This window comes from Antedon bifida, chromosome 6 (assembly GCF_963402885.1).
Source record: "Antedon bifida chromosome 6, ecAntBifi1.1, whole genome shotgun sequence".
NCBI lineage: Eukaryota > Metazoa > Echinodermata > Crinoidea > Comatulida > Antedonidae > Antedon > Antedon bifida.
In genome coordinates, this window is record NC_136231.1 from 17366365 (window position 1) to 17388983 (window position 22619).

The following is a 22619-nucleotide window of genomic DNA, read 5'->3' on the forward strand; positions in this document are numbered from 1 at the left end:
CTACATATATAATAAATTGCACACGCACCTCATAACAACAAAAAAAGTGTCCATAATAAACTACCTTCGTTTATTATTTATTCTGATTTCTCTTAATGTTCTTGTTTAACCTACTTGGTCGTTGAAATGTACTACATATCATTTGGCAAAGTGGGACTCTAATTCTAAAACTTTTAAATTACTTTTGTAATATTAATTTGTGAAATAAGGTGTTTAGGTCGACTAATAAGGTAAAATAAAGTATAAATAAGGTATAGTAGGCATATACATGCTATACATACATTTTAGTATTCTAGTATTGTTTAAGATATTGATGCCAACTGTTTTATAGTTGAATTCTCAAGCCAATGCCTTATAATGTTATATGGAATAATAGCCATAGAGATATAGTGAAAATGCTAGTATATGGTATCAAGGGAAAAAAGATCTATATATACATGATATACTACTAACAGCAAAAATGTTCACTCTTTCTTAAAAAGTATGTCAGAGAAAGATATCTCCTGGGTAACATCACTCGCTTGCAAAACTATGTTTATGTTATGACCCGATTCTCTCGTACATTTTTTTCTCATTTTTATACATAATTTAGATTAATTCGATTATAACAGACTGGTCGAGTGATCCTAGTTAAAACTAAAACCATTATTTTGAAAGAAATAAACTATTGCACTGATGTTAAAAATCTACACTGGTTTCTGAAATTTATGTGGGTGGGGTTTTAGTGATAAATACATTGAAAAGTGGATTGATTTCTTGCTTGCGGCTAAGTAATAACATAGCTAAGCTTAATTCTTCTGGCTTAATATCAATACCAGATTTTTTTCTACGAATTTCACTAAAACTAAACCATAGACCAGCAAAAGAACCATATGTCTTACCTGTGTTGTAGATGCATTAAACTGAATACCAATAAAGGCACAAAAACCTAAGCTCGCTACCACTGTTGCGCTTATTAAAAGTACTCCAAGAAGTCCTACACCACCCTGAGACTTGACACCGTCGGTAAATTTCACCATGGTTAGAAAAGCAAACAGCACCTGAAATAAATAAATGTAACAAAAAACGTCATGGTAAGGAAAGCAGTGAACAAACCGTAGCTCCGCAAATTACTAAAAGTTCAGTGTTAATATCATCTCCATACAACAATTGTTTATAAGTATCTTACTGTAAAATTGTAATACCATATTACTTTATCAGCACCATTGAACCGCCCAAACCTCCTTAACAATCTCATAAATTTAGTCCAGTTTTTTAACAACATTGTGTTAAGCTCTGTCTACACTACTAGTTGTCAACTAGTTTGACAAAAATAAAGCGTGATATGACATCATGTCCATATTATGGGCACATCACATTTTGTTGTCACATAAAGTTTGATAGTGTACACAGAGCTTTAACTAATCTATAATAATTGTTTGCATGATATGTTTTTGACTGTCTATATCTTCAGCATGCCAGCACTTATGAACATTGAAAATAATGTGTTTGTAATACATGTGTTATTATTTATTAAAAAATAAAGTATCTGCTGAATTTATAAGAGAAACAGAAAAAGTACAAAGCCAGAAAAAATTGGGGTGACTTTTTGTTCATTTTAATTCTTATTTTTAAAGATTATCTCTTTCTACTTTCTACACCAAAGAAAGCTAGAAATTCTAAACAAAATCTATCTAGTACAATACTCACCATCAACATGTAGCCACCGATAACATCAGGAAGGCTAGTCTCAGAAAACTCTGCCAGCACTTGGTTCATGGACGCTTCAGAAAATGCATTGACATCTTGGGTAGGATGATCAGGTTTGCTGTTCCGTACAACCTTTCAAGAAAACAAAAACTAGTTTTAAAAAGCTGGACAATTTCAATACAAAATAAATATAGTGGTACAACAGATAGCAACCTAAACCCATAGAAACACCCTAAGATATATTGAATTGTGTATGTTAGGTTACTCCCACTAAGCGTGGGGTTAATGGAATACACCCATGAATATAGGGTGTTCAATAATAGAGGAATAGGCTATTGTTTCTTAGCAAATTTGATCATGTTACCTTAGTAAACTCCTTCTGCCAGGCATCCAGTATCTCTTTAGCCTTCTCCTCTGTCCATTTAATGTGACTGACTCTCTGATGGTTCTTCCAGTTATCATACATGTTCTTTTCACTTTTTAACAGAAAAATTGTTTCAAGGGCTTCGGCACTGCAAAAGGTAAACCAACATTTAAACTTTAAATATGTACATGTTGTTATAACCGTGGAGACTTTTTATAGCAAATCAAAAAACGTACACACTCCATACACAACTAGTGTGACACACTAGATAGGTTTATATGAATGGTTGTTGAATAAATAACATGTAGTAGAGTACTTGTGTAGTGTTTTTTTATTTAGTGTTTAAAATAGTTTTTAGACTAGTTTATTATTTATTCATTTTAATTAGCAAAAACCAATGAGAAAGTAGACTATACTATAACAATATTTAGTTGAACAAGAGCAAATTAAACACTCTTACCTTATTATATGATCACTCTCATTCTTTTTGATTCCACCCATTATAAGTTCTTCTGGCCATTCCATGTACTCTTTGGCATAACCATTGCATCCTCCCGTCATAAGTGATGGGAAATTAGGAATCTACAACAAAGAATACAGAATTTAGTGATATCTTAATTGTTTAGCAGAATATAATGTGCCACTATAATCAGTTTTAGAAACTATTGTTTATTAAAAGATTAAGGATCTTACCTCTTTCGTAATCTTGTTCGGTGCTTTTGATGGGCAGTCGGGATCATATGGGTTGAGACATGGCCGGTCCTGATACCCGTGACCGATTCCAGACTAATAACAAAATGTATAGACCAGAAATTAAATCTTAAAATGCACATTAATTGAACGTTATTATATTTTGTATAAAGTATATTTTGCTCTTAGAGGAGAATAAAGCTATTTATTGTTGGTTTATCTAAGTAAATTAGATAATAATAAAATAGACTTATTGTTTTGTATTGGTAAAAAATAAACTTAGATTTGGTAAATGTGAAAACTAAATGTGTATGGCATAAAAACAATTTAAATTGACTTACGTCATCCAACATGTCTTTTATGCCTTCAGGGAAATAGCTTTTTAATTTTGGATGCTCTAAGAGTTCATAAGGATCTGTTTTTGTCCAAACTAATGGTTCATCCAATTGACTAAAATAACAAATAAACCATTTGTAATCATCGCTTTGAAATAGACTACCATAGAACTATACAAATTAGGGTGAGGGTTGCAGCATACAGTATATAGTCAGCAAAACGCCAATTATTTTGAATTTTGAAATAAATAGTTTATTCGGCGCAATGCAGCAGAAACAGACCCTAAAGATCTTTAAACCATACAAGGTCAGAAAGATGGCTTTTTAGTGAAAATAAAGCTGGGTTGGTAGCCTGTAAACTAGGTTGAAGAATCAAACTTGGCAAATTGCATATATGGTTCATTTTATTGTTGGGTGTCTGTAACTGGTCATCCTCGAATGGATTCAATGTAACTAGTAATTTCAGTAGCCTCTTTGAGCATGACCATTCAGGCAGATAATTAAGTGCCAAACAGACTTGACTAGATTTCGTGGTAAACATGCTCACTGGTACATGGTTAACATAGCAATCAGCGGTTTTGGCATCCAGGGAGAGGCAGTAAAGATATCCGAAGGGACGAAAAATGAAGTTGACCGAAGAATTAACAAGACATGATGAATGTAGCACAGATGATAACATAATTATTCTACAGTATTATTAAGGTTATACAATTATCAAAACTTTTAGGTGAAAGATTTGGATAGGATTAACTTTATTCAAATTAAGAAAGAAATAATTTTTGGTAAGGGCAAATGCTTTGTTTTCGAACGTAGCATAATGGACATTATATTATACAGTACTTTAATATGACAAAATGTTTTTACTTACGGAATATAAATTGGATTTTCAGGTCCTAGAAGTTTTGAACCCTCCCAAAAGCAGTCCAAAGGCGTTATAATTGTACAAGGCATGAGATTTTCAAAGATCTATAAATGATTAAAAAGTGCACATTAAAATGAGCACATAACAAACACAAAAAATGAAAATAACAAATTAACAACACTTTGTCATACAATTACTAAATGATATTTGTTTAAAAAATAAACAGAATAACTTCTAAATGTTCCACCCATATCATCAAACAGTAAAATCATTGAACAATAAAAACAGTTGATAAAACAGCAAACTACAGTATAACTTTATCAGTCTTTTTTTAAAAAAGTAAACACAAAATAAAACTTAAACTTACATAATCCGCATATGTTTCAAAAGAAGGAAAATTTTCTACAAAACAAATATCTTTGAATTTCCACGTTCTGAAAAGCAAAATGAATTAGTTTTGTAATACATTGTATGAATATAAATCATTCTTATGATAGCAAATGAGCAACACCTAAGAATTATTACAATGGTAATGGTAAACCCTAATTTTATATTAAAAGTATCAAGGTAAATTTTACCCACAATTTTGCGAATCTATGTATGAAATTAGGAGAAATAGAAATGTACAAATCTTCATTCATGTTACATTCTGAATATAGAATGAGTTCTTCCTTTAGGACACCTCTATTAAGGGGAAACTTTTTCTAGAAACAATAAGGGCTCATATATATTTGACATAACGGCAAACCTTATTTAGTGCAAAACCACATGGAAACACTTTCTTGCGTCCCGAATGTGTCCCGTTAATAGGGGTTCTACTGTAGTACATTCATATTTCAATATCAAATAAAAATGTTAATTTGCTTACACATCAAACATATCAACAGAAACTTGCGTTGCTAATAACGATACATTCAGATGTAGTTGTATGTGTTCTTGTGTTAATATATTCATCTCGCTATGTTTTGGCGATTGGATTATTAGTTGGCTTGCACTCCTTGCCCCCTTCCCCAACGTGTCAAATGTGTACTGCAATTCACGTTCAAGTCTTCCACCCTCTGAAAAATAAAATAAAATATAAATATTAATTATGTAAAAGAATAATAGAAACAAAGAGAGGCACTAAACTTGTTTACATTTTTTAAATCTTTAAGTATCGCGGCTCTCCCTCTCAGAAGAGCATGGGCCACTATTGGTTTATTCATGTAAGTATACCTCCATGGTTTATCTAAGCATGGAGTAACTTATTTCTCCATGATCCAGGTAACCTACTGTTGGCACTAAATAGACATGTTTAATTAACATGATTAAGCTAAGAAAATGTGTCTTTTTAAACCAGTAAGGTAACCAGGTCTACAGTAATAACAGTAAAAACACACATTGTGATTTCTTTACACTCTATGATCACACATACACAGTTAACAGTCTAATTAAAAGATTTTGTGAAGTTGTAATCAAAGCATGAATTTCGGATTACAGTATCTATTTCAAACTGGATGATCTTGGTGAAAACAATCTATCACAATTATTTTGAGCCTACTGATAAACCCAATGTGTTTAATATATGCTCCTTGTAATTGATAAAAAGGTTATCACTATACTTGAACTATATTAAGTCATCAGAGGCATGCATGATGGGGGTAATGCCTTCTTATACTAAAAAAAAATGTTAAAGACTATGTTTACAAAGGTTGTTTCAAAATTCTTTTGTTATGCTTAGGGCTGGTGTTTGAAGGTTATAAAATAGGTTTTATGTTGAATTTAAACTTTTATAAAGAGGATGGGTACAGTAGGTAAAATTGATGGTTTTACTTTTAATCTAATTTTGCATCTTCACGCACAAAATAAAGTTCAATTTTCACCAAAAAAAAGTATACATTAGTTTAAATTCTGACAAAACAGTCAATCATCAAGAACTGATTTGTAAAACGTGTTTGGTATCTATAAAGCATTATGTAAGTCATATGGTGATATTTTATCTGTGTTACATTATGTTATAGCATAGAATGTGCCAAGATATTTAAAGGGAAAACAGTGACAATTGACAAGTGACAACAAGAATTCAGGCGGATAATTAAACTTATTTTTAATAAGACGTTTTGCCATACAATTCATCGTTTATTTAAATCCCAATTTATATTAAAAATATAAAGAATCTTTCTTTCATAAACTGAACACCTTTTTAAACTATTCAAATTTAAAAAAAAACAAACTACTGTACAATAACAGTCAAGTTAAAGTAGTACAATATACAGTAATACAGTGTTATTAATACCTTACTAGCACACTATAACCTAAACTAAACTACCTTATAAACAAATTATTTTAAGATTACACTAACGACCACAGTGACTACACTGTCATAATGGATTCACAGACATGTAATTCAACATATGAGAGTTATTATACCAATAATTTATCATAAACAATTTCAGTTAAACTGACATGAGTACTATTAAACCTATAGACATGCATTCTAGCTAGGCCACCCCTGAACCATATCTAAAACCCCTTCCTCTTTCATGATTTTCGTAAAATATATATTTTCACATTCAAAGTCACATGGGAATATTAACTTAGGTACAATGAAGCTTAGAAATGCTATAGGTAATGCAAGCATTCTCATTTTGAGGATCTTGATTTATGGTGTTAACCTTGATAAACTTACTACTGTATGGCAGCATGGTATTTTATAGTAAGAGCATGTTATTCTATTAATAATAACGTTTGGTGTAAACTTTCTTTATTCAATACTACAGTATATATACACTGTAGTACACTACAGTCAGTGAATTAAATACAGTATAAGATACAAATGAAAAAATAATTTGTATATTTTTATACAGTACAGTATAAATTCTTATTTACTTTAACCAAATAATTGCTTGAAATTTATATTAATATATTTGAAAATATTAAGTCAGAAGCCAAACAGTTGGTTTTTGGTTTAAATTAACCGTTTATTTCATCTTTTTTAAAGTAAAATCATTATTTATAGGTTGGTTTTTCTTTTGTTGTTAAAGTGAATCTTTATGTTTTATGGAACAATAAATCTAAATTTTTTGTATTGTATTGTACATAATGAATTTCATTTCAAAACTGACCATTTTTCATGTTTTCTTAACCACTGCAATGAAAGGATTTTGGATGTTAGATGGGAAATTAAGGAATATTACAAGACCTATACTGTAGAGGGGTGCAAAGTCAAGATCTTCGTGACATGGACCATCTGAAGGTATGCCATACTTTTCAAGTTGTTTTCTCTAGCAATGAAGAAATTATGCTCATGTGGTTATGGAGTCCATTCTGTGTGTGGTTCATCTCAGCGGTAAAAAGGTTACCCAACTAAACCAGTAATTTATAGAAGTAAAAATAACAATTGTTATAACGGCAAAACTTTGAATATGTGGGATGAATTATTATCAAAGACATTCTTGTTTCATTAATAAAACTTCAAGATAAAAATAGATATAAAATAAACATCGGGAAATTAAATATATTTTTAAAATCTCCAATAAAGTTATAGTGTTTGTACAGAAATAAATGTGTATTTATATCTCACTCTTCGAGGGGAAGGGGCTATTGTTGGTTTATCCAGGTAAGCTAGGCACGAAATAGACAATAATAGTTTAGATAGACTGTTTTAAAACTCTGAGCGCAATATTTTAAAATTGGCCCTGTACTGTATTCTATAGTATTAAGAATTTACCAAAACGAATCTCATACCAAGTTCATGTTTTTGTTAATACAGTACATTATCTACTTTCTGTTCTGTATGGGTCAAATTTTTCTTTCACATCTTTTGTTTCATCGTTCTTACATAGGTGATATAATACAAATAGACTTGTCAGTCATCAGAGAGATCATGTTTTGGTAGGCTGACAGACGTGCCTAAACTACTGTACATTTAACAGTAACTTCCTTTATTTTTTCTAACCAACAACTGTGAACTAGCTAGGGTATTGACAGTTTTCCACTTTCATGATAAATTAAACCATATAACTGTGGTTGGAAGCAAGGTCTAGTAAATGGGGATGACAGTTCTACCATTATACATTATGTTTATTTCTTTAATTCCTTATTCACTGGAATTACTATTTGTTACCACAAATATCTATTGCTTACAGGAGTATTGAATGCTTATTGAATAGCCTTCAACAACCACATTGCTAACTGTAGATAAAGTTCAAAATTGACCACCTACAGTACTACAGTACTATATTAAAAACTTGAAAGTACAGATTTTTTAGAACATGTATACAATGTACAAAGAAATCTTCTATATAAGTATAATGAAATTTAAAACATCACAGCAACACTAATTTGAATTTGGAAAAAAAAAATTCTTCTTTTTTATATTAAAAAAAGATAACTATATGTTTTTCTACATTTTATAGACAGTACTGTAGTCTGTAAACTATCTTAACATTCGTTTTATGGAAAAGGAAAATTCTCACTACATTTATTGACACAAAGACCCTGAAATAGGTCATCACTCTTCCAACCAAGGCTTTTCCATTTGGCTTGGATTATCAATTAATAGAATACTGGAAGTGGTCTGCAAAATACACCAGTTGACCATTTGGATTGAGAAATTGTCTTGGCCTTGAGACATTAACTATATTTTGATCAACATCATTAATAACTCACACTTCATTTAATAGTGGGTTTATATTTCTGTACAACCTATCTGCCTAGTAAATAAGTCCAAAACTACACTACTGGTATTTAATATAACAGTATATGGATTTACAGTATAAAACAATTTAAAAAGAAAACAACTCCTAGAGTCCTATATTGGTAATTTAGCATGTGGTGAAGTATAAATCTATTTAATGAAAATGGACCAAAAAAAACTTTACTATATGACACAGGTACACAGGGTCAGTCATCAAAACTGATGTGCAGTTTCATCAACATAAATACTTCAATCTCTAACCTTGTTTATTTGTCTAGTATAGAGCAAATTGTTGAGAAGAAGATAAAAACTTTCATATGGCATGATGTAAGCCTATTTCAATGGGTTGTTACTATCAGGCCACACATACTTTATTTATTATTCAGCAAGGCTTCTCATAATTATGGAAGGCTCCATGGAACATAACCCCTACTAAGTATAAAGAGGATAAACTTAGCATGTACTGTACAGTATATGTACAGACAGTTTCAAAATGGCTGCATGTACCTACATTTAGTAGTATATTGTAACAACAATTTTGATTCAAATCTAGTAGTAGTTTACATTAAGTTAATGTAAAATCTCTAGAATGCACAGAATTAAGTTAAAAAGTGTACAGTATGTTGCTGTGTTTTCTTAAAATAATTTCTGGGCACAAATGGAATACCTTTATAGAATTGCAAGCCTCTATACTTTGTTGAGTCTAAAATTTAAATCCTGATAAAGAATAACAAACTTATTTGGAAAATTACAGAAATACAGTACTACTAGCCTTCTGTAAATGGTAAATTTGGTTTCCAGAACATTTACAGTACTATAGTAACAATAGGAAATATTTATCAATAGTATATTTTAAGATGTTAATAGGCCTATAACAGATAATGATATTAGGACTGTATGATCACCAACAACTTTTAAAGTTTTAAGCACAAAAAACTACATTAATTTGTTTAATAAAAAATGTCATTTGCTGGGTTTGTCAGAAGATGTAATTATGATAGTGACCTTGAATAGAAGAAATACTAGACTAGGAGAAACTCTACACAGATTCAAATTACCTAAACACTTGCCATAATTAGGTTCTATCTTATGGACCAGGTCACAGATGACCCTACCTCCCACTGATATCAAACTGACCCCAACACCTGTCAAGATGAGGTCAAAGGTTAGTATCCACTGTGCATCATGTTTCATGATTGCATTAAACAAGAATTTGTTAGTAAAAATAGATTTTTTGACATTCACAGTACATACAATACTGTAGTATATTATAAGTTAATAGTAAAAATGACAAATAATGCACTTCACAAAACTATTCAGGGGGTTTAACTTAGCAATAGCTTGGTGGTATACCGTATATGCTGATTTTTAGGTAAAGTTACACTGCTACTACAGTATATAGTAAGCATAAATACTGTACCTTTCATTGTCCTTGGAATGGTTATTTATATACTGTGGTACAGCATTGGGGTTTTATTCACATTTCTAAAAACACTTACATATATGCTATATCAGCTATTATTGTCAGTGAAATCAGGATCTACAGTATGTATACTGTACCCATGAATCTGCACACAATGTGTTGGAAAAATTAGCACGGATTCGAATTGAATTTGAAAATATTTGATATCTTTCCTCTCTCTTGTACACATTTTGATATAGTATCAGAATATACTGTGCATATTATGTTCCTGTTGGTTGGCAAGTAAAGATTACAGTTCTGTTGTAACTGTATTGCCACAACATAGATCTAACTGTGTATTATATAAAAGGTGTACTTTTGCACTGTTTAGGGTAGGCTACTATTTTAACAATGGAAAACTTTAGAATACATATTTGAAGAAATATGGTACTGGACTCTACGATAAACACAGGATCTACTGTACTGTACAGTAAAGCAATATATTCATATAATACCATACAGTATTACTGTGCAGTACAGGTACAGTACTGTGTTTATTTATAAATACACATGCTAGTACAGTACTGTTAAGTAGCAAGAACTATACTATACTAAACTTAGTAGTCATGCTGAATTAAGAATTCCCTTACAAATTAACCTAAAATGAAGAAATTTGTGTTTTGTTTTTCTTAGTTCATACATATGGGTGGTTGAGTAAGGCTCACGTTGGCTAAACACCGGGGAGAAGCATTGCAACTGGGTGGATTAATTCTAGGCCTGCAACATAACACCTCCAGCTCTAATATGGCACAGCGTGAAGCGCCGACACAGCAAGTTCGATTCCCTCTTTTTTCAGGAATCTTATTGAAAGCATGGTATATGATAGAATTTCAGATGACATGGGAGTTCAACTTTTTACTTTTAGTTAATTTGTGGAGACTACTATTTAATGACAAAAATCCAGATAGCCTTTGTACTCATGTGCACACATTGTGTACAAGAATGAATAAATGTTAATTTATGTTGATATTTATCATATAAAATATTATTAAAATATGGTAGAAAAATGAGTTATTTCAATTAACGCACATTTTCAATTTTACAGTCTACACTTACAACAGCATGCTACAGTAGTACTATTATATATGTGAGAATTTGTTATAAAAATTGGCGTTTTGTGTATGTATACATTTCTCTGCTGAAGTACATTAAAAATGTACAATATATTACAGTACCGATGATTGTAATAATACAAATTAGAATTATACTATATACTTCAAACCAAATTTTAAAGTAGTTTTCAGGTACACATAAAATCATTAAAAAGTTCAAAAGAGGATATTACACTAACAGTAAGTGTATCGGTTTCCCTGTAATGTGCATTTTGAACACATTTCGGCAAATACCTGCAAGTAAAAAGGTTATGTTTTTTTGCGCCCACAATGTGTGCCTTGTCTAAATGTGGTTAGTGGGTCTAATTTCCATTAAAAAACCTCATTAACTTTTGATCATTTATAGGCTTGACAGAAGTCAAATTTTGATACCACATTATCAGAACTGCCTCTGGAGAAATTTTCAATAATGCTTTTAAAAGAAAGACCTAAAGAACAGTAAACAAAGATTTTTAATTACAATACAACATTACTAATCATCTCTCAATGTGCAGGACAATACTAAATGTTACACCTTTCTGTATACACAAGAGTGCAATATACACGGAACAAAAGATAGTTTACTTAATACACATATCAATAGATTTAAAATGCTTGTTAAGTAATCGGGTAAACAAGTTAATCTTTGAATTAGTTTAAAATAAACATATTAAATTGTAATAGTAAATACTTACTTACTTACATATACTATACTACTGTATGTCAACAATGATCCAGTATGCAAGTTAAATTAATAATACGGTACATACACATGTTTTTAAGAACAAGAAGATGATAAAATATCCATACTGTAGAATAGATGTACTGCAAATCAAAGGCTTACTATATAGTATTACTAGACTTTTTAGAATGCTTCTGGGGGTTGGCGCTTAAACATCAAGGTGTGTGGAAGGCCTTAATGTTTTATTGCCTTATAGGGAAATTTTCAGGGATACTATAAATTATAAATAAAACATTACAATTACATAACATGGATGTAATTGTCATGATTGGAGGCGGCCGTTGACAACCACCTCTAAATCTTTTGCCAAAAATGTACAGTACGTTTATCCATCATGTCAAAAGCCAAAATAACGGAAAGGAAAAATTCAAATTTAAAACTGTACTGTACAATAATACATTGATATTTTGAAAGTTTTAAACTTCAATACAATATTAATGGTTGAATTTCTTTTTAGAGTTAATATTCTGTCCAGTTACGGTTGAATACTTTGAATCCTGCACTTTTGTAGGTTACTTCAGTGCAATATTTTGTTGACTACTTTGCCCAATTTAGTACACCCATCTTTCTGGAAATCGACTCATTAAAAATACAGGAAATCTTTCAATTTCAATTGAGAAAATACCCAGTTGAATTGAACCTTTCAATGAACAATCAAGGAAATAATCTGATGATAAGATAAGGCTGTAGACCTCACCATTGAAACCCTACAAATAAAAGATCTGTACCTGTTACTATTCAGGTTTCAACAATAAAAGAAAAAATGTGGTTCCAACAAATTTTATTTCTAGATCGGATTTAAATAATTGTTAATAAAATGTCCATATTGCAATTCATTGATAGATAGTAATAGTTAGCAACAACCACGTATTTAACTTATTATAGATTTCATCAGTAATGGTTCTTTCTGTACATAATTTGGTTATGATGTTTACATTTAGCAACAAAAACATTACACTTATACTATTTTTATACATGTGTTGTTGACCTATATTTGTGCCTACAGATTGGTGTTCAGAATTTTATTCTGATTAAATACATAAAAAGGATAGGATGTTCAGTATTAAATGGTAAAGGGTTTTATACTATATGTTTATCACATCACCAAGACATACTGTAGAAGGTTGCAATCTGATACATTATTTTAATTAGGACTTCCTAGACCACACACATCAATTTTTACCACTCATTTAACTTAATTAAAAGATAAATATAGAATAGTAATCAAAATCATCATGTTCTCTACTCTGTATTAACTGTACAATAGCATGTTGTATTTGAAATCATACAGTAAAGTATATTTTAGACACAAATGTTTATATTTCATCATAGTATTCAGTAATCACAGTACAGTACAGTATGTTTAATCCTGATAGCATTAACTGCTATCAGGAAACACTGTAAGCAACCCCTAACCAGCCATTATGGTGAAACTATCTTACTGCGGTATACTATAGAACATAATTTAATGAATTTAAATTCTTATCACTGTATATCTCCATAGAAGGTGTTACTACTACTATACAGTATTTAATTACTGTAATAGGATTTTGTATTTATTTTTTTGTTTGTAAAATGCTTGAACTGAAGGCTTTAGTTTGAATGACCACAGGGGTGTTAGCACATGCCCTTGAAAAAAAGCAATATCCAAGTAGAAAGTTGTTCATTGCCTCAAGATCACATGTGGTAATGGAGTTCGGGAACCTTTCATTTTGTGATAGCATAAAATGTTACAATTTGTTTTTAAAATTGTGAATGTTTTTGAATCAAAATGCTTAAGCAAGAATTCTGAAAACTGAGATTCTACTTCCAGTTATGCTAAACCATAGTGTTAATAAAAGTATACAACCAGTTTAAAATTGTTAAAAGTTATGGATAATATAAAATGGTATCAAAAATATTAGTCAGTGTTTAATTGGAACAACCAATTACTGACATAATATACTTAACTATTGTATCATACAGTAGTGTAGTCATATTGTACTGCAATGTGTTTCAAATTATATTTTAACATAAAAGTGAAAAAAGAGAAACATATTATCACAGTATAAGTTATATATAATCATTATAATAAGTTGCATTGAACCTTTTTTTGAACCGTTTTAGCCAAACATTCTCTAGGTTTTAAGTATCAATTTTCTGCAATAATAAATTTGTAAAAAACAAAAATGTCTACCTACCTTCCACCCATAATTTTTCTACATTTGTTTCCAATTTGGCTAATTTCATTCCAAATCCACAAACAGCTAAAAAGAGAGCTCCCACAAATATAACTTTACTCCTATGTAGGTGTATATAACATCCAATACAAAAGAGTATTGACTGAATTTTTGCTCTCCACCATAGGGCCAATTTGTTCCCATCAGCACGCCCCTATAAAACAGAAAAATGTTATTAATGTTATTTCATTTCAGAAGTAACAAGATTTTTGTGGCCAAATTATGATTTAAATCATGCCTTTAGGGTGCAAAGTTATTAGAAGTTTTGAAAATATTGTTTGTTCAGAAATACAACAACAAATTGTTAATTAAAAAGCATAATTATGTAGCAGCCAATAGGCCAAGTTTTTGCGGTCTTTTTCACTTCAGGGGGTGCCAGCTGTCCGGAAATAACGACACATATTTTTGGAGAGAGATGAAATAAAATGATTTTAGTTGACTGTAAACTTTAAACTTACATAAACTTAGATTTAATACTAGTATTATTTTAGGTATACAGTATTAACATACATATACACAAAATTATAATATTTATTCAATACTCTACAGTAACTCTAGTCTAGAGGAATTTAATTCAACATCTTTTAGTTAAATTTACATTTAACAAACACAATTAAATTGTACAATGGACAGACATTTAATATTGATCATTTATAGGTTTTATAAATTTACAAGATGTTTATGAATAATTGTATAAACTAAAGCTTCTACATTCAAAATTAATTAAAGTTTAATTAGATCTTTGAAATAAGTTTCTATCCATGACAATTAATTAAGCCTTTTATATACATTCCACAAAGCAGACAACAATGACATCAAGGGTAAATTCCAACTAAATACAGTATGCATAATCAGCATGGCTCTACTAATAAATATAGAGATGTTTTGACATCTATGTATAAGCTTATATAATATATTCAAAAAGACTTTATACATTCACGATTTCTTATAGAGTACAGTTTCCATTCATAAGCGTGGATTCTAATCCGCATTTAAGTTCCCACACACGATGAAATAAGTTTTCACATGAGATCGCGAATCCAACATCCGGACCAAAAACAGAACAAAAAGAACAAAAGTAGTTGATCGAAAAGCTCACCCTTTCTATCTCTCTATAGGCATATTCTGCATTGCACCAACTTGTTTTGGTTAATAAGTCCTCGTAACAACATTCGTTTGGTGTCCGACGAGGAAGGGAATCCTGAAAATGAGAAAATAAAAATCAAAACATATAGTATACTTCTCTGCGAGTACATAGCAGAGGCCGTCTACCGCTGGGCCTAGCCTACATCCGTAAGCACATTAACTAACTTCATTCCTCGCGATTGTTTGTCAAACGTCCCGTATACCTTTCCTATGAGCTTAATACAAGAATTGTAACAAACCTCAGATTCTCTCCTAGCTGGTCGAGCCCAGCGTTCCATTCTAGGCCTATCATAAGCCTAAAATCAGGCCCATTCGGTCGTATGATTCCAGTGTTTCATTCATTTAGCACGTACTTTCTATCACCCAACAAACCTTTTTGAAATGAATGCCATAGCCAGCACAGTGCGAGTTGCATTAGATTTCAACTAAGCCCCGCCCCGGCTGTCAGACTGGCACATCTTCAGGTCAGATTTCCCTTAGCTGATTGGTCCATAGTGGGGCCCACATTGTTGATTTTACATTTTCGTGTCATTAGTTGCTAAGTTACGACGAGGAAGGCGATCAAGACCACACAAGTCAAAATGATGAAAGATAAAGATTCTTTCGGTCAAACCACATAAACACCTGAACCGAACATGCATTAAAATTGAGCCAAGAAAAATCAACATCACAAGAAACCCATGACAAAACTAAAATAAAGGATTAACGATTATCACGAACTAAAAAAATATACACCCATGTCAAAATCATCTCTACCCCAAACAGAATGTCATAACAAATGATTTTAGGATAAACAGTGAAAGTTTTTAGGCAAACAATGAGCAATTGATGTTTCTGTTCTTTTATCAACAAAACAACAAACGAAGAATCTTTACCGATTTAAAATTAACGTTTGCCTTTTTTAATGCCAATGTTGCGACATGAAAATTGGGCCTGTATTTTTAACGTTATAATAATGTGTAGCTACCGAATAAGATTACATTACGAGCGGCTACCCGGCATGTGGTCGATTCTTCGAACTCTTTAATTACGTACAGCCCGATAATGCAAGAAACCAAGGCAACTTGGGTGGGCCTAGAGCAGCGCTATATCGAGTCGGTCTTATTAACTAACCCGGGTGTAACCAGGGAGGTGAACAAATAACTAAACTGGCTGATAGGGCGTTAACATTTCGTCACTGGTCAAAAATTACCCCAAAAAATACAAAAAACTTTTTTGACACAATATAGAATAGTGTATAATACGGACTAATCGAATATATTCTAAAGTTTGTTTTCCATAAAACTTAAATGAAAGAACTAAGACACAAAGAAAGATTTGTAAGGGCCCCGGTTTTACACAAATGAAGTAGTGAAATTATTCTAACAGTATTATTTATTATTTTCTTTTTGAGGGGGTCAGGTTCCCTATTCGGCTGGTTATCGAGCGGGCGAATAATATGCCGATATGTGCAAAACTAAACGTATGCGCTTTTAATATCATAATTTCGTTCGGCACTGTTCTACCGTCAATCGACGTACAGGCATTGTAGATTTTAGGTCACCATTCCTGAACGTGGAATGTGAGATTATATTAGCTGACTTGATTAAATTGGGCATCAATCGCCCTTGACTGTTGCGAATGAATCGAACAAAAAAACCTTTCTAAACATTAGGGCCTATATACACACCAAAAAATATAAGGCCCGCATTCCTTCATTTGATTCATAGGTCAATGATGATTTAAAATATTTGCAGTCAATTATTAAAAACATTATTTTTTCCTGTCGCACCATAAACTATGCCTACCTAAACTTTTTATCCTAGTCAAGTTTTCACAAAATCAGGTAAAACAGAAATCATGAGAAATAAAACATGGTAAACTAACAGTTGAAGAGTCTCGTTTCCGTGTACTCGAAAAATAAAATAATAATATCATGTAAATGGGTAGATATAAAAAGACCCGAGTTTGGAGAAAATCCACTGGTATAAACTGTGGATTAAGCTGGGGACGTGGTTCAAGCCACCATCCCCTTTCGAATCCTAGTGAAATAATATATTGGCTTACTGTACTACTATACTACAGTTGTAAACATGATGGCTCTGCAATTATAAAACTAGTTCAGATGCTTTTTGTGCCAAAAAATGTGATTTGAATCTTCGATACACATTCCATGTATTCACGGGACAAGGTCTCAGCAACTTTCCTGAGGCAAATATAGGCCTATTAATGAAAGCGTTGATTTATTCAAGCAATAACTGTGTTGTCTTTTCAAAATGTAGTTGTTCTGGACAGCGGTGGGCAGCCTGAATTCACCCACCCACCCATTTCAATTTAGGTAAAGGTTGGTTCCCAGTGGAGACAAAACGCAATGACGTAACGCAACGCAAGCGTGTTGACCAATGGCAAGCGAAAGTTCGAATAAAACAAAGCTTGTGATTGGTCAACTCGCTTACGTTGCGTTTACGTCTTTGCGTTGCGTTCTAGTGGGAAGCAAGCTTTAACTACAGTCTCACTTTCGTTCATCACGCATCCTAACAAATTAAAATGCACTTCTTAAAAAAACTGTTTTTGAATTATAAAATTGTAGTGAAAATGTTAGGCCAATTAACTAGGGGAATTAGTTTACAACCTACAAGTAATCTAATTGTATTGCTACGTGACGTTACGTAACATTACGTATCAATAAACGCATTACCATCAGCAAATCATGAATATAGTAGGCCTACTGTTATGTTGATGGTTTTTACCTACATCAATGTTTCAATGGGTTTTCATGCGATATTGCTTTCAAACGTCGACTGTAGACACGACATCGACAGAACGACTAGGTTTGTTACAGTTTCAACATAAGTAGGTCTTTTACAATTGAGAAGTCATTTGAGTTAAAGTGAATAAACCAGTGGTCTGAGACGGTGGAACACCCTAGGCCTTTATGTTTTAATTCCCGTCCACGACACCAAGCCTTGAACCATCAACAATAGTTACGTGGGATTGGTGACAGGACTGGTTAAAATTCACCGCTTATTTCAAATGACCGAGAATTACCTAGAAGTTACGTATGGCTGACGTCATCATATATTACCATTTAATGTTATAAAATACGTTTGTGTTTGTGTTGTAGGGATCAAATAAAAATATTATATAACATAAGGTTAATTAAAATAAGTATTGACATTCACCTCACACTTCCTCGCCAAAATAATCATGTATCCGCCCATAAGTATAGGCTAACCAGTATGAAGTATACCATTATTGGAGGACAAGAATAAATGATCAATATTTACACCTAAGGTCTGAATTTTTATTATAAATTGATATGTTCTTTTGGCCCTCTGTTGATTCTATATAAATATATATGCCTATGAGTACATCACACGTACGGCTTAAGACTGGCGTGGCTTTCGCAAGTGGTAAGGTAATTCGGGATTAAATGCCAAGGTGTTCACACGTACGGCGTTCGTTAATCGCGTTAAACCAGAAACCAGTTTATCTTTTACGTTTTAAAAGTAGTTCGGGGTCCCTATTTATATTGTACATATTTACACAGTCTTTGTTTCTGAGCGCAACCAAACGATATGTAAAACTATTTGATTCTAAAAAAAAATTCTTTTCTAAGATTCCATGAATGTTCATAGCATGCAGCAGTTTGTTTTCACAACTGTTCTAGCTTTTAGCGTTACTATATTAATCGGTTAATGCTGTTTATGAATATAAGGTATACCTTAACATCGGAAGCATAAAGTAGTACAGATTTTATCACCATGATTTGGGCGCTATATCTGTACTATATGCGGAAGAGGTACAAGATGACGCGCGTTGGTACAATAAGAAAAATCGAAAGCGTCAGCTTATACGCATGCGTATTAATGTTTCCATCTTCCAAATCCCTTTCTACGCATGCGTATAAGCTGACGCTTTCGATTCGCGCGAAAAAAATCGCCGAGAGTGGAAAATAGGCTTAAATCAAATGCGCTTCGTGTGGTGTCACTGAAATGATTTAGGCCTATTTATTAAAATTTCTATGCTATTAATTATCACGATATACCGTTTAAAGTTAAATTTGATTCTAGCATGATTCTAGTAACTGTACAATGCATGAGTAGCTGTACTTTTGAATCTGAATTTGAATTGAATTGAATTACTGTGTTTTCCACTTTCCTATAGTTTTTTTATTCATTTTAAAGATGTATTGTCCCTTGAAACACAAAAAAATGAAGGTCAGAATATTCTAAATTTAAATTGGCCATATCAAAGTAATATTAAAGTTATTCACTTTAAGTCGAAAATTCGAGCCAAAAACAACAATTTTACGTAATTAACAGGTAAATTAACCTGATTACATTTCTTCTGGAAAATTATCGTGAGCGAAAGTAAACAAAGATTTCAAACCATGATTATACATTATGCATGATGCTAATTAGGATTGTTTACAACTCGTCACGGTTGAGAAGGTGTTTTCACACAGATCGCGAGGAAGTTTTATGATTATGCATACAGAGTAGCCAAATAAGCGCGTTGCATTATGAGATATGTTTTGATCGAAAACTTTGACTGGAAGTCAAAGTTATTTTTTGAACCAAAAAACGTCTGTATTTCAGTTAAATGATTTTTTTTTCGACTAATTTTTGGTGAAAGTTAATAACTATTATGATACTTCAAAATGACCCACTTTTTTTTGAAATCTTTTATTTTTTATTTTTTTGGAATTTGACAAAGGGACAATACATCTTTAATTATTTGTTCATTTATTCATTTCTTTAATTTGAATTATGTATGTTTGTTTTGTTTCTATAAATTGAAGTTCTCAGAGACTGAAACACCACTAGATTTGCTGACGTGATCGAATACGAAAAGCGAAAATTAAGCATACGATGGAACAACTGTATGGAGAAAAAAATAATCAAAGTATAGACCTAAAGGAAATGAATATTGATAAGAGGCTATACCGCTATAGTATTTCATTACTTCCAAGATGGTCTGTATTAAAAAGCCTCGCCTACCCCGCTGATTCCTTGCTGTTCCTCGGCCAAACTGCTGAGCTTACACCAACGCTGTTGATTAAAGCATTTTGTTCAGGTTAATAAAGGGTCATAATAATAGTTTTCTTTTGACAACGTTGGTGGTTTTTGTGTCCCCCACCCCGACCGTTTGAAAACGCCGTAGTGCGCGACGCGATATCATTCATGCCGACAAGATGGTTGAGTGTGAACACACGGTTGTTATCAACGCCAAATAACAATACTCTAGTTATTTTCATAACGAAACAAGTGAGTTTGATTAAATAATCTGAATTGACATGGACAAAAATGTATTATTAATTAATTAATTAATTATTTTGAATAGCATATACATACTAGTGCTAAAACATTCGATAAACCATGATGGTGGTGGAAATAATTGCAAATTGTTATAAAAAGGTTGAGAGGTAGATCATAGACATTAAGATGTGTTTTATATTACATTCGTTTTGGCAGACGTATCTCCACTTTGCCAGACACAGACGTGTATTTATTTTCTTTCTTTTTAACTATTATAGTATATCGTGTATTTTACTGATTTTCTAAATAAAGTCTTAATTATTTCAAGAGATTTTCTGTCAAAGGAATCCAGTTATGCGTTAACTATTCGTAACAATACGTCATATTGTGTGACGTGATACTCGTCAACGGTGATACGTTTCAGATCTAAACCCAGGAGGTATGCACACATAAACCACATGAAAGAATGTAGGAAATTTAACATTTTTAAAACTGTATATTAATGTAGAAATGGGATTCTATCGTAATACTTTAATACTGTTTGAACTATGATCTAATCATGTTAATACATACGGGGATGTTTTGATAATTTGATTTCTTAATTTTTTAATGGAAAATATTTATTTTCGATATTTTTTTAATATCTTGTAAGATCTACCTAACTAAATTCATATTTTCTTAATTGTACCTGATGTTACACTATAATATAAGGTGTACAGGTACTTATATAGTAACTAAAAGTATAGTAAGCAAATAATTTTATGATGACACTGTACCAAATAGAATTTATTGATATGTATGAATTCGTGAAATCGATATCTAACCATGTTAAATTGAAGCATGAAATGCAAAGTACCAAAACCAACAGAAATATTTGTATGTGGAATTTCCGTCCATGTTTCATTTACGTTTTAGTTGGGCAGCACGAGAAGGCCACATCAAGTTCGCAGGTCGCTGCAGTGTGGGTTAAAATAACAAAGAGTGTAAATTTTGTGAACACAATCTGCAGGGGGCGCGATTACTCTAACCCATGCTCTCGAAGCACGATAAACAACCCTGTTATTCTATTCAATTCAGTGTTATTTTTAGGTTGATTGATATGACGAATAGGGCAAAATGAGATGATATAATAACTACAGTAGTACCGTAGTAGCACGTCTATGTTTTGTCTTCTGCTTGTTTTACATTCTCATCGTTGAACTGATTTGAAATTCCTCCTATGATTTTACACATTTATACATGCTTGTCTTCTACGCTCAGTAAAAGAAAAATAATGCTCTGAAATCGCCAGAAATTACAAGTACATAGACTAAATTTGTAGTAGTATTTTAAAGTAAGTAGGCCTACAAATACAATAAAATATAAAAAAACATAGGCCTATATACAAGGCTGTTAGGCCTACTATTAGAGCTCTACTTTAGGCTTCATTTTAGTGAGTATTATTGTACGAATACATTAAGAAAAAATTTGACTGAAAACGAAAGCCATCAAAATTTGGGAAGTCTATAAAAATAAATTCTCGAACGAATACAGCAATTGAATGTTTACAATTCCGGGTTATTTCGCCAGTTTTAAAATTGATGTTAATCACACATTTCTAAAGTTAAAAGGTGTAAACGGCAAGGTTATTTCTTTGTTTTTACTTGTATATCCATTGCCACCAAGATATGGAAAACACCCTTGGAGAAACACCTAGTAATAGTAGTATTGTTTACCTTTATTTTAAAAGTAACAATAAAAGGCATAAAATCATTTGTCTACGTGGAACACATTATTGATTATTTAATTAAACATATTTTACAGATGACGACTCATGTACGACCTATTTTATTTATTTTTTATTTGACGATTGTACAATGAACTTTTAACCATTTTTTTTATGTTGACATTCAAGCAATAGTACCGGTATTTAAATGTCTTTATTTATCAATGTACAACTATACAATTGTATCAAAGTATTTAAACAAACTACAAAAATCTTATAATGCAATATACCATTTTATCATTATTATACCGAAATTCAATTTTTGAATGTTAATCTTTATATCGTTTTAGCTCTGCCATATAAATGTTCTCTGTATACTTGTTTTATCATATTTAG

At 31.7% G+C, this 22619-nt stretch overlaps 1 protein-coding gene across 1 annotated transcript in view; it reads right to left on the bottom strand.

Annotated features, from left to right (window-relative positions):
- LOC144845964 (protein patched homolog 1-like) overlaps window positions 1–15790 on the bottom strand; it is a 31483-nt gene extending 15693 nt beyond the window's left edge. The window contains exons 1-12 of the mRNA XM_078703495.1: window positions 15518–15790; window positions 15232–15333; window positions 14094–14286; window positions 4809–4998; window positions 4308–4374; window positions 3947–4044; window positions 3085–3193; window positions 2747–2839; window positions 2514–2635; window positions 2054–2201; window positions 1690–1821; window positions 882–1040 (exon numbers count right to left, since the gene is read on the bottom strand). Of these exons, the coding sequence (XP_078559621.1) occupies window positions 882–1040; window positions 1690–1821; window positions 2054–2201; window positions 2514–2635; window positions 2747–2839; window positions 3085–3193; window positions 3947–4044; window positions 4308–4374; window positions 4809–4998; window positions 14094–14286; window positions 15232–15333; window positions 15518–15556 (1452 nt within the window). The 5' untranslated portion in view covers window positions 15557–15790. The remainder of the gene's footprint in view (window positions 1–881; window positions 1041–1689; window positions 1822–2053; window positions 2202–2513; window positions 2636–2746; window positions 2840–3084; window positions 3194–3946; window positions 4045–4307; window positions 4375–4808; window positions 4999–14093; window positions 14287–15231; window positions 15334–15517) is intronic.
- Between the last annotated feature and the right edge of the window lie 6829 nt (window positions 15791–22619).